Source organism: Frieseomelitta varia, unplaced genomic scaffold (assembly GCF_011392965.1).
Source record: "Frieseomelitta varia isolate USP_RPSP 00005682 unplaced genomic scaffold, Fvar_1.2 scaffold_144, whole genome shotgun sequence".
NCBI classification, from domain to species: domain Eukaryota; kingdom Metazoa; phylum Arthropoda; class Insecta; order Hymenoptera; family Apidae; genus Frieseomelitta; species Frieseomelitta varia.
Window position 1 is genome coordinate 204,022 of NW_025109128.1, and position 16,169 is coordinate 220,190.

General features: G+C 31.1%; 2 protein-coding genes across 3 annotated transcripts; both read left to right on the plus strand.

Moving 5' to 3' along the window:
* The first annotated feature begins 52 nt into the window (after window positions 1-52).
* Window positions 53-5,582, plus strand: LOC122532941 (integrator complex subunit 6). Its single transcript, XM_043662158.1, has 9 exons — window positions 53-568; window positions 759-836; window positions 2,101-2,340; window positions 2,437-2,617; window positions 2,702-3,426; window positions 3,512-3,784; window positions 3,869-4,202; window positions 4,280-5,017; window positions 5,123-5,582. The coding sequence occupies exons 1-9, from the start codon at window positions 452-454 to the stop codon at window positions 5,329-5,331; spliced, it is 2,895 nt and encodes a 964-aa protein (XP_043518093.1). The 5' UTR covers window positions 53-451; the 3' UTR covers window positions 5,332-5,582.
* A 3,352-nt stretch (window positions 5,583-8,934) lies between these two features.
* Window positions 8,935-15,987, plus strand: LOC122532919 (double-stranded RNA-binding protein Staufen homolog 2). 2 transcript variants are annotated; one of them, XM_043662126.1, is made up of 10 exons: window positions 8,935-9,116; window positions 9,613-9,692; window positions 9,791-9,999; window positions 10,075-10,611; window positions 10,692-10,900; window positions 10,961-11,296; window positions 11,401-11,932; window positions 12,043-12,251; window positions 12,356-12,536; window positions 13,041-15,987. In XM_043662126.1, exons 2-10 carry the CDS (start codon window positions 9,637-9,639, stop codon window positions 13,049-13,051), a joined length of 2,280 nt encoding a protein of 759 aa, XP_043518061.1. In that variant the 5' UTR covers window positions 8,935-9,116; window positions 9,613-9,636; the 3' UTR covers window positions 13,052-15,987. The 2 variants fall into 2 exon arrangements, with proteins under 2 accessions (XP_043518061.1, XP_043518051.1); XM_043662116.1 differs by having other exon boundaries at window positions 12,356-15,987.
* Window positions 15,988-16,169: the final 182 nt, after the last annotated feature.

A 16,169-nucleotide genomic window follows, 5' to 3' on the forward strand; every position in this document is an offset into this window, starting at 1 on the left:
TCTCCGACTCACGACACGACTACTCGCGATCTCGTGGCTGCGTTTCAGCTGCTGTCCTGCTGTTCACCAGGCACATTCAAGCACCAGAAGCGCGCGACGTAGCAGTAGATATTCAGTTTGGTGTAGAAAAAGATAGAGAAAAGGACGTATACACATACATATATATATATTAATATATATATATATACATACACGTATACACACATATATAAATATAGGAAGAAAGAAAGAGAAGTAAAAAGAAAAGAAAGAGAGAGATCGAAAGAGAGTAAGAGCGAAGCGGGCGCCGTTACGATAAAAGAAGTTTTTCATAGAGCGTATTCGGGAGCGTTCAATGGTCGAAGCAGCTATGCGCCACGCCGTCGTAGGGCTGTTAGCTAGCTAGTTCTGACTACGGGAGGTCTCGGGCCGCAGTTACGACCTCGAGAACGAGCGGGTTCGCCTCGCGAAGATGACCATAATAGTCTTTTTGATCGACACGTCGGCCTCCATGAATCAGAGGGCATATTTGGGCGGGCGACCCACGCTTTTGGATGTAGCCAAAAGCGCCGTGGAGACTTTCGTGAAGGTACGCTAGTCAGACAGCTTTCCCAGCCGGGAGATTCAATTGTGGTTACTGTGCTCAATCGTTAACTCGTGTTATCATTGTCAAAAGAAACAGCAACGTGCAATAACGGATTCCCCGTGTCTTGTTCGTTTTCCTGCAACTCGTAATTTTTCAATCGGTCAAACCTTCTTTTTTTTTCTTTTTCTTTCAGGTGAGGCAAAGATCACCAGAGAGCCGTGGAGATCGTTATATGCTCCTAACCTTCGAAGATCCGCCCCAGAATATTAAGGTATGTTTCAACTTGCTTATAACGTTCGTATCTTTCACGCTTTTTGTCCTTTTCCCGTTCTCTCGTTCCTAAAATCATCGTATCTCTTTCTTACATGCACACGTACGCTCTCTGTGCTGGGCTCCTACATACAGTGTCCCATGCATAAAAGTTTCGATTATATTTTTTTTCTCTCGAATATCTTCTCCGTTTTCCCTTTCGAGTGCATTCACGGTTCGTTGTTTCATGCGGCCAGTCGATATATTCATGGAAAATTGCCGTATTATTGGTCCCCTTCGATTGCTGAATAATTGATACTCGGCAAGAAGGTAGCAAAGTGCAGCGTGCACTTGCCGTATCTTCCGTCCTCCGTTACGGAAGAGCAGCATTGTGGGTAGTAACATGGGGTGGGGGCCTGCCCACGAGGGTCTCTCTCTCTCTATGGTTACATGCGCGCCAAATTTATGATTTGAATTTATTTGATATAGACGATTTTATTGACAAGACAGTCGTATTGTTTTTCCTTTCAAATTTTGCGATTCTGCGCTTTATTTATTTTCCTTCAAGCAAATCTTTTTTATTAATTCTTACTATTCTTTAGCAATAATATTTTGATTTAATCCTATTTAGTTTTGTATTTATATTAAATGTATTTACAAGTTGAAGTGAAAACATTTCTTTTTTCAGAATTGAAACATGATGATCAATTAAAAGTCATTTAAGGTTGGAAGTTGTTATAAGGATTAAGGTACTGTTGTCAGTTTGATAATGGCAGAGAAGTAAAATAAATTTTCCATGTGATACTGGATCCTGAGACAATAAAGAATTATCATGAAAGCAAATGTAAACTGATATTTTTGGCACAACGATAAGTTACGAAACTCATCAGTATGGTAGATAATAAACATTGTAAATTTTTGTGTGGCTATTCTTTATTGTCTGAATATTTAATGTTACATGGAGGTCCTCATCATTGCGGAATAATTTTCTTCTCCTCCATTGCTGAACTTTATTGACAGAACTTCAAACCTTACAATAAGTTATAATTTTGTATCTTTCCTAAATTTTTTTAAAATTGAAGCTAATCATCATCATTCATCATCTTTCTTGCTTTATTATAATTTATTTAATATATTTATTTAAAAATTAAATATTAAGATATTTCATATTTAACACAGAAAACATTTCAATGATATATTATATCATACTTCATGATTATTGTTATTGAATGATTACATTGAAAAAGAAAATATTTTCTCTTAATTTAGTCTCTTTTTTTTTTTAGGCTGGATGGAAAGAGAATTTAGCAACTTTTATGAACGAGCTTAAAAATTTACAATGTGTTGGGTTGACAACATTAGGTGCTGCTTTGAAACATGCTTTGGATGTTTTGAATATAAATCGTATGCAAACTGGTATAGATACATATGGACAGGGAAGATGTCCCTTTTATTTGGAACCATCTGTAATTGTTGTAATTACAGATGGAGGAAAATATACAACTAATCAAGGAGTGAATCAAGATGTAAGGTTTTTATATTTATCTATTTATTTTTTTGTAATATTTTTGCGCTTTATAATATAAAAAAACAATTAAGACATAGAAAAATAATGGTTATAGTTCACGTTGCCGATGCACTCTCCCATACCTGGATCTGAATTAACAAAGGAGCCATTTAGGTGGGATCAAAGATTATTTTCTTTGGTACTCCGTTTATCTGGAACGCCTGCTGTTGAAAGGGATACGGGTTTAGTTGCAAGTGATGCATCTCCTATAGATGCCATGTGTGAAGTTACTGGAGGTATAAAAAATATTTTTATAACGTAATTTATTTCATTCTTGTTCATAAGAAATACTGACATAAAAAATATATTACTCATTGTAGGTCGTTCATATTGTATAACATCTTTTAGAATGATGATGCAATGTATAGATTCCTTGGTGCAAAAGGTTCAGTCTGGTGTAGTAATAAATTTTGAAAAAATTGGACCAGATCCTCCACCTTTAAATAACGAAACACAACACGCAGATGATGATGAAAATGAGGATGAAAATAATACAACGAATGGGGCGCGGACGTATCTTCCTAATCCAACGGTACCAGGAAATACAGCATGGCATTCTTGTAGAAGACTGATTTACGTCCCAAGATCTGCTCAAAAAGGTTTCGCAGTTGGATTCTGGCCGATTCCTGAAAGTTTCTGGCCTGATTTAAGTGCTAGTTCTTTGCCACCCAGATCGGCACATCCGAACGTAAAATTTACGTGCACCAGTCAAGAGCCTATGGTGATAGAAAATCTTCCATTTGATAAATATGAATTAGAACCAAGTCCATTAACGCAATACATATTAGCCAGAAAACAACCGACCATTTGTTGGCAAGTTTTTGTGGCAAATTCTTACAAATCAAGTGACGTGGGTCATCCATTTGGATATTTAAAAGCAAGTACTAATTTAACTTGTGTAAATCTATTTGTTATGCCTTATAACTACCCAGTACTTTTGCCTTTGTTGGAAGAATTATTCAAAGTGCACAGATTAAAACCAACAAATGAATGGCGAACGCAATTTCAAAATTACATGAGAACAATGCCGACTTATTATGCAGCGGTAAGTTTTTAATTGGTTATCAAAATACTGTTCATTCGTTACAATTCATTAATAAATTTGAATAACGTTATATTTTGGATTACAGTCTCTTAGAAGAGCTTTAACACGAATGGGTGCACCTGCACCATTAGCACAAACATTAATACCTGATAATATGGATAATTCGTTATCCTATAGTGTCTTAAATTATTTAAAACGATTAAAAAATCAAGCTAAAATCGAATTTGACAGACTATGTAATGAAGTTCTTTCCAAACAACTTGCTACTGCCAATATGACAAAAAATTTAGTAAATGGTAGTACAACAGTAACAGAAGGTGTAAGGGTTGTTCCTAGAACTCCTTTAAAGAAAGATTTGGTAAATACTTATTATCTATATAAATTCTATTCTTAAATCTACATAAATTTCTTACACAATTAATCTTGTTTTCTAATCTAACAGGTATCACATCCATTACTACAAGATAAATTTACTGGATTACGGGATCAATTAAATGAATTCGGTGGTTTTGTAGTCGGATTAGTTAGAAATCAACAACGTGGTGCGCATAGTTATAGGAACGCATTCGATGTTCCACGGAAATCCTTGTTAGATCAAGTTGTTAGAATGCGTGCCAATTTTCTACAACCTGGATTGTTGCATACAAAATTACTTGATGATGATTATGTTCACTCAATGCCCTTGGCACAAATGGGAAATTATCAAGAATATTTAAAACGTATGACGCCACCATTGAGAGAAATAGAAAGTGCTCCAGTTAGACAACATATGTTTGGTGATTATTTAAAATCTGTTTTAAGATTAATCTAATTATTTTGAAAGAGTATTTAATTTTTCGTGATTATGTTCCAGGTAATCCATTCAAGATAGATAAAAGAATGATGGTCGATGAAGCGGATATTGATATGGTTGGTGCAACATCTTCAACTTCTAAAGGTCTTAAACGTACTTTGCCTGCGTCGGATGGAGGAGGATCGCTTGCTTCGAAACCACCGCCAAATAAACGAAAACCAGGTCCAATTCCTAAAGATGTAGTCGTACGAAGGCCGTCGTATACACCTACGAATACTCCACCGAGTTCGCCGGTACCATGGGTTGATGATACGAAAAATCAAGTGACTCCGACTGCCGACTCGAATCAAGTTTCATCAAACATAACAACACCTAGTATATCAAATACACCGTGTATCACTTCGCCAGAGAAATTAGTAAATGGCCTTGCAGAAATGCCAACGATACCAGTTTTTGAACCAATTCCAGTGGAACATACTAACAATCACATGGATGCTCCACCAACTTTAACACCGATAGTTAATAATATTGATACACCTAAGAATGAAGAAAGAAAAACTGAGAAAACAGAAAATATTAAGAATGAGTGTAACAATCTACCTCCTAATGATTGTGTTGAAAATAGTGTGAAAGTTGAAAATTCGGTTGATGAACGATTGTCTAATCATGTCGAAGAAAAACGTGAATCTAAAGTAGAAAAAGACAAAACCTTAACGAAAAAAGAATTGGAGGATATTAGAAAACATAACTTGTCCGTTCGAGAACTTGTATATAAGGAAGTGCGAAGAAGAGGTACAAGTAAGTTGAAATGGATATTTCTGTTATTTCTTTATATGCATCTATAACCTATGAAGAAGCGAATTTATAAGGCGATTTCTATCAATAATTGTAATCTTGTTTCAGATTATGCAACACTATTTTCACATTTACACCAAATTCAAGGAACTCTAGATATACGACTTGCATTTTTACGAGATATTGTGAAAGAATCATTACGATTCAAAAGACGTAATTTGGCATCATTACTAGAAGAATATTTAAAAACTGTACAAGAAGATAACTGGACTGTAAATCATAAGGTGAATCATAATGGTGCCACAAAAATAAGTTAAGAATTCATTGCATAATCGGGGCATTATTTCGATAACAAAAATAAGAATTCAATGAATGAGATGCAGAAAGTATATTGGGATACAAAGTATCCCAATAAAAGCAAGTCGTACATCTATAAAGCGATAAGCGTGTTAGCGTTTAAGGATGTATTGCCAAGGCGCGTGAAGTGATAATAATTGTTAAACCTAATGAAACAAAATAGCATTCTGTACGTCAACCAAGGAGATATAGTTTCTATATTCCTTTTTTTCTTGTTCTTTATTTAGTTATTGTACAGTTGGTAGAAATATATTTTGTTCTATGTGAAAGTTAAAAAAATTTGTGTTGTGACAATAAAGTCTCTTTATACAATATTATTCAACATTTAAAAATTTGTAATTTTTAATTTTTGGATCTAATATTAAAGTAAAATTACTGTATGCAATTTATAGTATTTTATTATATTATCTTTTTTTCTTTGGAAATACAATTTGTATAAATTTTAAGTCTCGAATGCAGGAATTTGGGATACTCTCAATATTTTAAATAATAATTAAAAATTATAACTTAATTTTTAAATTATCCTATTTTTCGAATAAATTAATGTAAATATAATGTCCTGATAAAGTACAACATCGATCGAATAACACAATTCTACCAGCTGTACGACTAAAGATTCTTAATAAATTGAAATATAAATGACTAAATGTTTTCTTTGACTATATTTTCTTTATTTCTTTTTTTTTATATATAAAAATTTTAGCGCGAATGATATTGTGATTTAATATATATTGAATGCAGATTCAAGTTTATTAACATATAGTTTGTAAATTTAGTTGTGTATATTGTTAACAATATGAAAGTAAATTTAGATTTAATTTCTATAAAATGGAAAAACTGTTAATATGCAACTTTAGAAATTTAATACATATCTTCCGTTTAAAAAATGATTGTAAAAATTTAAATTTAATAAGTAATATTATTTTATCATGTATTTTACTAAATTAAAATACATTAAAAATAGAACTTGTTTGATCATGACGAATCTTTCTTTTTCTTTTTTTAGTAAACTGATTTTTCTAACTTTCTTAAAAATGAAATTTATTAGAACATTTCCAATGAAAGGTTGACAGTGCCTAATGCTATTGAGAATTAGTATAAAAAAGATTGTATTTATTTTTAATCCACTTCAATGATTTTGTTTCAAATGCAATTCTTATTAAGGAGTAACAAAGTATTGAACTGATTGTAAGAAATAATCAGAGCCAGCTATATTTGAAATAAATTTCATTGTTATTACTTTAGTCGTTATTTCACACTAAGATTGAAAAGATATACAATAATAGTGGATTGAAAAGATATACAATAATAGCAATGATTTATATAAATAATTAATAATGTCAAATTCACTTGTTGCTATTTATAAGGAGTAATAGTGATTTGACCAAATATTAAGTAGATTGTCCTAGATTAAATGATCAGGCAGATTATCTTACCTATTGATCAATTAATGAAATCATGAATATTATATCTAGATTAGAACTAAGGCAATCTCATCTACTTTTCATTTATTATTATTATTATTTACATAAAAATAAGAGAAAATTTTATGGGGCATGCTAATAAATTACAACATATCATCTATATCATTAACTAAATTTAAATATAAAAGGGTTTGTTTTTTAATTTTGTCTGAATGCATTTTTGTATGAAGAGTAAAACTATCGCCCTTTCATATTTAAATATACATTTCTTAGATAAGATAATCATCCTGAACTTTTTTACAGGGACACTAAATATCTATATTCTGCTCTTTGTAAATCTAGTAGTGAAATTGTATATCAAATAGTATTTATTAATTGAAACCGTTAAATGTTTAATAAATTATTTTATAATAATGGAGCTTAGCTGAGTCTTGAAGACAATGATGCTAGACGCTTATTGGCTCCAAAGAGAAATTAATAAGAAAGTTAAATGAATATAACACAAAGTGCGATTCTATAATGAATTATTAGGTGATAAGAAAAACTATGACGGAATAAGTAATGCAATTATAAAATTTTTGTTATAGAAATTGTAATTTTTTATTGCATCAATGTTTATTCAAACAGATTAATTGAAGATGATTATAAAAAAAACAAGTCAGATGTGTAGAAAAATATTGTGTGCTATTTTGATTAAGATAATGCATCTTGTAAGTTTATAAAGAAGTGTTTGTTTGTAATTTTTTTCATGAAAATGAATTTTATAATTGAAATATGTAAGAATCATTTTAAAAAAGAAAGATTATAAATTTAATACTTTTGCACATTAAAAAAGACTAAATTATATACTTTGAAGGAAAAGACTAGAAAAATATTAGTGTTTATAATTTTTTATGCCCTACAATCCATTAAATTAAGATGATTTTCTGTTTTCAGTAAAGTATTTTCAAATTATTTCTAAGTTTAATCCAAATTGTAATTTATCATGTCTATATTACACATGTGTTTTTATTGCATTGTTGAAAATATATTCAGTTGATTATCTTTGTAATCTAATACATTTCATATGTGCGTTATTGTACATATATCACTGTAAATAAGCATATATTAATGGTTAATATCAAAAGAACTTGATGATTGTTCCATTTTTACGTTTATATTTAAAAAGAGAAATATTGCAAATAAGATTAAAAAATAAATCAAAGGATAATTGAAACATTTTAGGTGGTGTATTATTTTTATCTAATGTTCTAATTTAACTTGATTACAAAAGTTATTTATTTACGCATCAAATTCATGATCGAGTATTTGAATACATAGTTAGAAAACGATTAATAGGTTAGGTTTGTCAGAGACTTGATATTAATATTATTTCAAATTTACTTTGCATTTCATTCTTTCGTGCGATCAAAAAATGTGAATGAAATAAATTGTCTAAAAATATAATAAAAATTTTGACAATTCGACAAATTTTATATCAATTCAACATTGTTTTGATTAAATAATCCGTACAATTTTATATTTTATACGTTGATTACACAAGTTCTTTTAACATTATTTAAGACTAAAAATTGATTGCAGCAGGAGTTTACATTACGAGTATATTCACATTATTAAACCTCATTCAATAAACTAATATCGATATTAAAGTATCTTAACGCGATAAAAATTAACAATCATTTATTGTTATTTCGGTTATGTTTACAACAGAATATTGTATATAAAACTTTTATGTTACTAATATTTATTGCATTTGTTCCCCCATGAAATTTGCTGACGTATGAAACCGACTTTATTATCAAACCTTATATATCTTTTGTTCTAACTATTAATAATAATGTTAAATTTGAATCAATAATATTGAAAGAAATTTTGATTACCTATATCTGTCATTTCGTTTGTTACAAAATTTGAATTTATGATACAATGTTGCAGCATATTTTAATAGTATCTGTAATTATATTAGTATTTTAAAACAAGATATTTATTCGCTGCTACAATCGACGAAATATTTTTGTTACTGGTGTAGGAAAATTATTACTAACGTGCGATTTGAAGAAACGAGATGTATCGATAATCAAAGTCGATATTGGAGACTTAAAAAAATCGGCAAGCAGGATATCCTTTGGAAGGGATGAGAGACGGTGGCCGAGAGGCTCACATCAAAATGGCCGCATTTTAGTCTACAGACGATTTTTCTTTACTGTTTGCCAATAGCCGCGTGAAGGGCCTGGCAGTGTTCCCTTAAGTGGCAGATCTGTTTCGCCGGAAATTTCGCTGTTGAATAATCTGAAAATTTTCGTGAAATAGAACAAACTTCGGTAAGAAAATTCAACCGCATAGTTCTGCTGCCAAATAGCCGGGCCAAGCCCATTGTCTATTGACTAGTTCATTAGAACAAAAATCTCTCATTCACATTGTTACGTGTATCAATTACGATCGAATTTCATTGGGTTCAACTTATAATATGGATAATACGATTTACATTTGCGAGTACTGTCAAATACCTGCTACTTCTAATCTCATTATTTTTAATATCGCAACGTGTAATATTTTACGATGTATTAATTTACTTCAGGTAATAGAAATCTACCTTGTGAAAAATTTTATACGCCTTTGTTGTTTAAATTATATGTCTCGTTTGTATGTAATACTTATATTAACAAATTAATACTTATTCTTTATATCAGAACATGTACGTACAGAAGAAATTTCATGGCAAGTTTTTTCATCTCGGAATAAAAGACGTATCTAAACGCCTTTGACTCAAGTAAATTTTGTAGGACATTTTTTATTCAATATTTTTGTTTATTTTAGGTTGCGTGTGCATAATTTTTGTACATGATGTTACGTCACCAACATCATACAATGCAAAACCAACTTCGAGATCATAACAGGTTTGTAACAATTCTTGTTAGTGTTATAAATGTAAAATTCTTTAAAACACGGAATTTAAATTTTTATAACATTTAAATTTTTATGTTTATCCCATCAGAATGGGTGGTCCGATGCGGCCTATGCAGCAGGCAAATATGGCCCCTTTACATCAGCCTCAGCATCCGTTACCGCATCGGAATCCTCATCAACAAATACTGTCCATGCCCCCCCATCAACAACATATTCATCACATGCAACACCCTGGACCACCACATGGAAATCCAAGGCAGCCAATGTTGATGGGCATGAATGCACACAATACAAATGGTACACTAAATAAAGTTCAATTTATTAATGAATTATTTTCAATATTAGAAAGCTAACTTGGGTCATTTTTCTTAGGTACCATGGTTAGCGTCAGTCTAAAGGATCAAGCAAACACTGTTTCTGTGACTCTACAAAATCCAAATATACCACCACAGTATCCACAACCGCAAAATAATCAACGAAATCACCCACTTCCACAGCAACACATTCAACAACCGCAAAGCATAGAATCAAATAAACCAGTTACAAATGAAACAAACAGTGGAGAGTCCAGAGATCAGAGTCCACCTCAAAATCACGTTAATGTGACTGATTCAGCTTTGGCAAACATGAAAGAAAAAACACCAATGTGCTTGTTGAATGAGTTAGCACGTTTTAATAAGATTCAGCATCAATATAGGTTGACTAATGAACAAGGACCAGCGCACAAGAAACGATTTACCGTAACGCTAAGATTGGGAGAAGAAGAATATGTTGCTGAAGGTCCTAGCATTAAAAAGGCTCAACATAGTGCTGCTACTGAAGCGTTAACAAAGACCTGGTATCAACGACCCCCACCAAAACCGACAAAGACAATGAGAGTTGGACATCCAGGAAAATTCAGTGGCCCAGGTAAATATATATATACTATATGTGTAGCAATTATAAGAATATAAATATTATGAAATCTTAAACTAATCTGTTCATTATAGGAAATTTGCCACCAACTGTCGAATTAAATGCTTTGGCTATGAAAAGAGGAGAAGCTACTGTCTATACTTTCAGACAAGCTCCACCAGCAGGATTACAACAATATGTTACAAATAGTTTAGGACACTTTCCTCGAATATTTAATCCACGTTTCCCTACATATAATCGTGGTTTCCATGCGGAACCTCAATTATATCTTGTATCTTTGAAGGTAAGAAAATAATAAATATTTCAATGTAATTGTACTTTTGATATACGTATTAATTTATAGGTAGGAGAACGTGAATTTATTGGTAGGGGTCTGACAGGTCAAGCAGCACGACATGATGCAGCAAGTAAAGCTCTAGAACAATTGCGCCAATTGCCATTACCGGAAGAAGTAACAAATACTTGTAACAGTGGCGAAAATGGTACATTAGGTGAAGTTAAAGATCCGATTGCAGAGTTGAAGAGCCCTGTGTCATTAGTTCACGAAAAAGCATTAAAACGTGGCTTACCTGTTAGTTTTGAAGTTATATCAGAAATTGGTAAGCCTCATATTCGGACATTCAGAACAAAATGTACTGTCGGAGATAAATTTACATTGGGAGAAGGACCTTCAAAGAAAGTAAGTTTTTTGTATTTAAACCTAACATACCTAAACCTATATACACTTTATATAAATTTCTTTTATAATAAAATAAAAAACATCTTGTATGATTTAATGTGTAGATATCAAAGAAACACGCAGCGGAGTTTATGTTAGAAGAACTCAATCGTCTACCTCCGTTGCCTGAAACTATTCAAAATCGCCTAGTACGTGTGAAGCGCAAACCACCGGCAACGAAGAAGAAGTCTCGAAATCTTATAAAAGTTTATCAAGAACCACGTTCTGAGTCTGACGCTGCAGAGGAAGTTAATCCGGTTTCACGATTGGATCAAATACAACAAGCTAAACGAGAAAAGGAACCTGTCTACAATCTGATTGAAGAAAAGGGTGCTCCGAGGCGAAAAGAATTCGTTATGGAAGTTACTATGGGACAACATTCTGCTCAAGGAATAGGTCCCAATAAAAAGTTAGCTAAGAGAGCTGCTGCAGAAGCTCTTTTAGCACAGTTAGGTTACAGTAAGCCTCAACCACAACCGACGAAGCCATCGATTAAAACAGGAGAAAGTGAAAATACCGAACAACAAAAACCTAGAAAAGTCACTTTCTTAGAAGATGAGCAAATTAATGAAACTCAACCTCATCCACCAGTAGGAGGTGAGACAGTACATACATAATGTATTTATTATGTATAAATTATGAATGGCAAAATTGAAATGTCACATTATTTATTCTGTATATTTTGAAAATTTTCTAACTGTAATCAGGAACTATTGGACGTCAGTTAGTACCTGGACTTTTATTAGTGGATGGAGGTCAAGAATCCAAATTAGGCAGCGGACCTAGCGTACAAATTGTTGCTGAAGAACTACGAGGACAACAGCAACAAAATCCACCCACTGTTTCTCCCAAAGATCAATTAAAATATTTGTCTCAGTTATTTAACTTCAGCGTGGAATTTAATGATTTTCCAAAGGTATATATAATTATTTTTTTATAATTATAATTGTACATTAATAAATAATATATATAATTGTATATAATATGAATTAATGGATTAATAATTAATTTTGTTTTTAGGGAGCAGTAAACAAAGAATATTTATCACTTGTAACATTAAGTACAGATCCACCACAAGTTTGTCATGGCAATGGGCCAACAAGAACTGCGAGCCGTAATCAAGCAGCATTGAAAGCTCTATGTACTTTAAGTAAGCTGGGTCTTGATAATACATCCAACTCGCAGACAAAAAAAGATAAAGGTGCGTCTGGGGATGGAATACATATTAGTATTCAAGTAAAAAATAATATGATGGATGGAACTATTGATAAGTAATTATATAGTATTTAAGACTTACATATAAGTTTAATTTACATTGCCCTTTTAAGGCATTGCAAAGGAAAATTAACTCGAGGACATTTCAGAAAGTCATTGATGAGAACAATATATCCGAAAACAAATTTTACAAAGCAAGTGATTTCATTGTAGGTTTAGTATTAATAGCAAATATTAATATTAAACCTTAAATCTTTTTGAATACCGTGATGAACTTTTTAAAATGATTGAATTCTCTTTATTAGATAGACAAACATTGTTTTGTTTCATTCTATTCATATGTGTTTCTACTATTTTTATTGTGTATCAGGAATGCAAGTTTTTATTTTTATTAATATGTATGTTGTTTTTATGTATTCTCTTTAAATTATTTTTTATATAGTATTAATCATGTGTTCTATTTTTATTAATATATTTACATATATTACAGTTATTGAATGAACTAATTGGAGGGAAAATGAGTCTTCTTGATCTATCTCTCTGGGCCTTATTGCACGGTAACTTCGATATTGAATCACCGATGACTCTTGATCTTCATACATAACGCCATTGCTTCTTTAACTTAATGCAGATTTCGAAGATCGCAGATTTTGAAGATCAGTAGCTTTTTATGAAGGATCAATCTTTTGCAGTGCCTTAATCGCATCAAAAAATTGCTCAAGCACCAATATATAAATAACATCCCCCTTTTTTTTTCTTTTCTTTTCTTCTTTAACTTATTAACGCCCACTTGAAATCTTAAATTATTATATTAAAATTTTATTATATTGATTATAATAATTATATTGAAATTTTATTGAAAAAATCTTATATGAAAGACGTGCATTTAAAAATTTGGTATGTTATTTTACTTGTTATGTTTTACTTATATATCTTCCAAAAAGTGATGATATTGTTATTGAAAGCAAAGTTATGCGATTATAATATTCGGTTAAAAGTACAACATACTTATCTGCAAAGATTTGATATTCATTTAAAATGATTAGTTTTTGGATGTTATACATTACAAAGACAAAATAATAAATGGAGAAACAATTTAAAATGCGATATTTGGAAATTTCATTGGCAAATAATATCGGGTGTATTTCTTTGAATATAGCGGGCGTTAATGAGTTAATGGAAACTGATCGTTTGCAGCAGCCTTTCTGCGACGATTATAAGTATGGTACAAAACGTAGGGCTTGCATAGTTACGTAAATGAGTATATATTATTATTTAAATCATGTTTTGTACGCTTAAACATATAATAAAGAGGTGTTATTGGTGCTTGATCAAGATTGTGATCTTAACAGTGGTTATTAATTCTATTATATTTATTATGATAATTTCATTGATAGGATCACAATCAAAAAACATAAATTGTTTAAATATGACAAATGAAATGGTCATTTTCCAGAGTCATGGTTTATGATCATGAAAGCATTGTAGAAACGTTAAGCGAAAAATATTAAAATCTGAGATGAAATGCGGCCATCTCCTAATTTCTTTATTTAATCCTTGGCTTTCTCATTCTTACGAATAAAATATCTGTTATGTCTTATTACCTACTACACATATAAACCAGTGAAACAATTTCATGAATTTTCATTTGTATTTATACTTAGATCGAAAAACGACTTCAATAAGGTCATCTTATTTTGTAGAAAAATTTTTCACCGTTTTGTTGAGCAAAGCGGAATTTTTCTTAATAATGGTTAATTTTGAAATTGTATATAACAACCAATACGAAGCAAGCTCATTTTTCAAAACGAGATTCGACAAGAAATCTTGAGGACTTATATGTATTAAGTGTCTCCAACTGAGAAATAAGTTATTATTAAGAATGCTTTATTAAATTAATATGATTTACAAAATTGAACACAAACAGATAAAAAAATGATAAAGATTTGGCGATTGGTTGGGGACTCTTTAAACGTACTCAGTTGTTCTACGAGTTTCCGTTTTCAAATTTGTAAAATTGAAGAAAGGTAATGTGATATATTCATATTATTGCCCCAATTTGCTTTTCTATGGGGCCTAGAAGCACTCTGGGGTTACATTCGTGTTTTACAAGATACTGAGAAGTAAAGGACATTCGAATTTTCATACATCCGTTATCTAAAGTAAAAGATGATCTGGATGTACTGGAAATTATAGATAAGATGGTAATAATTCAAAATTTGCCTCGTTGAGTCGTAATTATTATTGAAATGTGTTTGATTTAAATTTATCAAGAACCCGTATGAGACTATACTTTGAGAAACAACGTCGCCGAATTTTGTCTTATTGCCAGAAGTGTATAACGATACTAAGTTGGTGATGATATAAAGAATATCCAATAATGAATGAAGATAACGTCGAAAAATAGACTTCGTTCTATCTATATAAGATACTATGTTTCTTCTTCTGAAGACTTATCTTATATTCATTATTCTCATCATTTTACAGGTTTCTTAAATATTACGAACCCTGGAAAAAGAAAAAAAAAAAAGAAAAAGTAAAAAAAACATACACAAATGATTGTGAAATTTTAGTAACGTACTGATTACTTTTTCACAATACGTAATACACTTCGTATCACGTATAGGAGGATAAGAAGGAATACTTATTATTTACAATATTTTTTTCTTTCAGATAACCTTTCATAACGCGAAATTTTCTGAATAATTTATAGGTCACTCGAGGACGAGTTAATAAATGTTCCTTTTTCTGAGATATCGCTTCATAGGTGAGCCTTCCTTCTTCACGTGGGATTCAATGTTTTAAATAAAAGAGACAAGGGAAAAGAGTCGTGATAAACCTCTTTCGCATAGTTTTTTTTCAGTAAAAAAAAAAAGAGAGAAAGAATGAAAAAGAAAGAGAAACATGAATCCTACGAAAGTGTACCCCTATTGCAGGACCTATTTTATCCGCGTAAACTGTAATACAATAGTTAGTCGTAACAATAAGTGAATAAAGTATTAATACTAAGATGTATGAAGTGGAAGTATCTCTACGTAATACAAAGATAAATGTGATTCCGAGAGATAACGCGGATGTATTAGAATAAAAGGTCATATTCTAAATACTTTTATTTTACAAGTAACGGTTTTCTTTTAGATCTATAACTATTGGACAATTATACTATCGGCACGGAAGTTTACAACCTGACTATTATTAAACTGTAAATTATTTATACCGTAGTAACATACGTATTCGCTTTGTGTTTCAATCTATTGAAGAATAAATGCACAAAAATTTCCCTTTATTTTTAATATTTTCAACAATTGAAGTTATTTATTGTTTTCGTTTCGAATAATTGAAACATTAAGTGTATTTAAATCACGTATCGATAGTTAAAGTATTAATTTCAGTGGAAGTAGTTGGAAATGCGAATGATTCACCCAAAAATTTCTGTTGAAAAAAAATCTTCAATCGCCTATTAATTTAGTCTAATAATGCTGTACATGTTTATGTTAAAAGAATAATTAGAACATGCTCTTCTGACGATAGGAAACTGAGATCATGATGTGCGATTTATTGTTTTTAATGTTGTGGTATAGAAAATGAAAGTTGCGCTTAAAATAAATCAATTACTTTG

Coding starts and splice junctions, on each gene's coding strand:
- LOC122532941 (XM_043662158.1), top strand. CDS start 452: ATGACCATAATAGTCTTTTTGATCGACACGTCGGCCTCCATGAATCAG. Junction 569..758: donor CCGTGGAGACTTTCGTGAAG/GTACGCTAGTCA, acceptor TTTTTCTTTCAG/GTGAGGCAAAGATCACCAGA. Junction 2,618..2,701: donor CATGTGTGAAGTTACTGGAG/GTATAAAAAATA, acceptor TACTCATTGTAG/GTCGTTCATATTGTATAACA.
- LOC122532919 (XM_043662116.1), top strand. CDS start 9,637: ATGATGTTACGTCACCAACATCATACAATGCAAAACCAACTTCGAGAT. Junction 10,612..10,691: donor AGGAAAATTCAGTGGCCCAG/GTAAATATATAT, acceptor TGTTCATTATAG/GAAATTTGCCACCAACTGTC. Junction 10,901..10,960: donor TATATCTTGTATCTTTGAAG/GTAAGAAAATAA, acceptor ATTAATTTATAG/GTAGGAGAACGTGAATTTAT.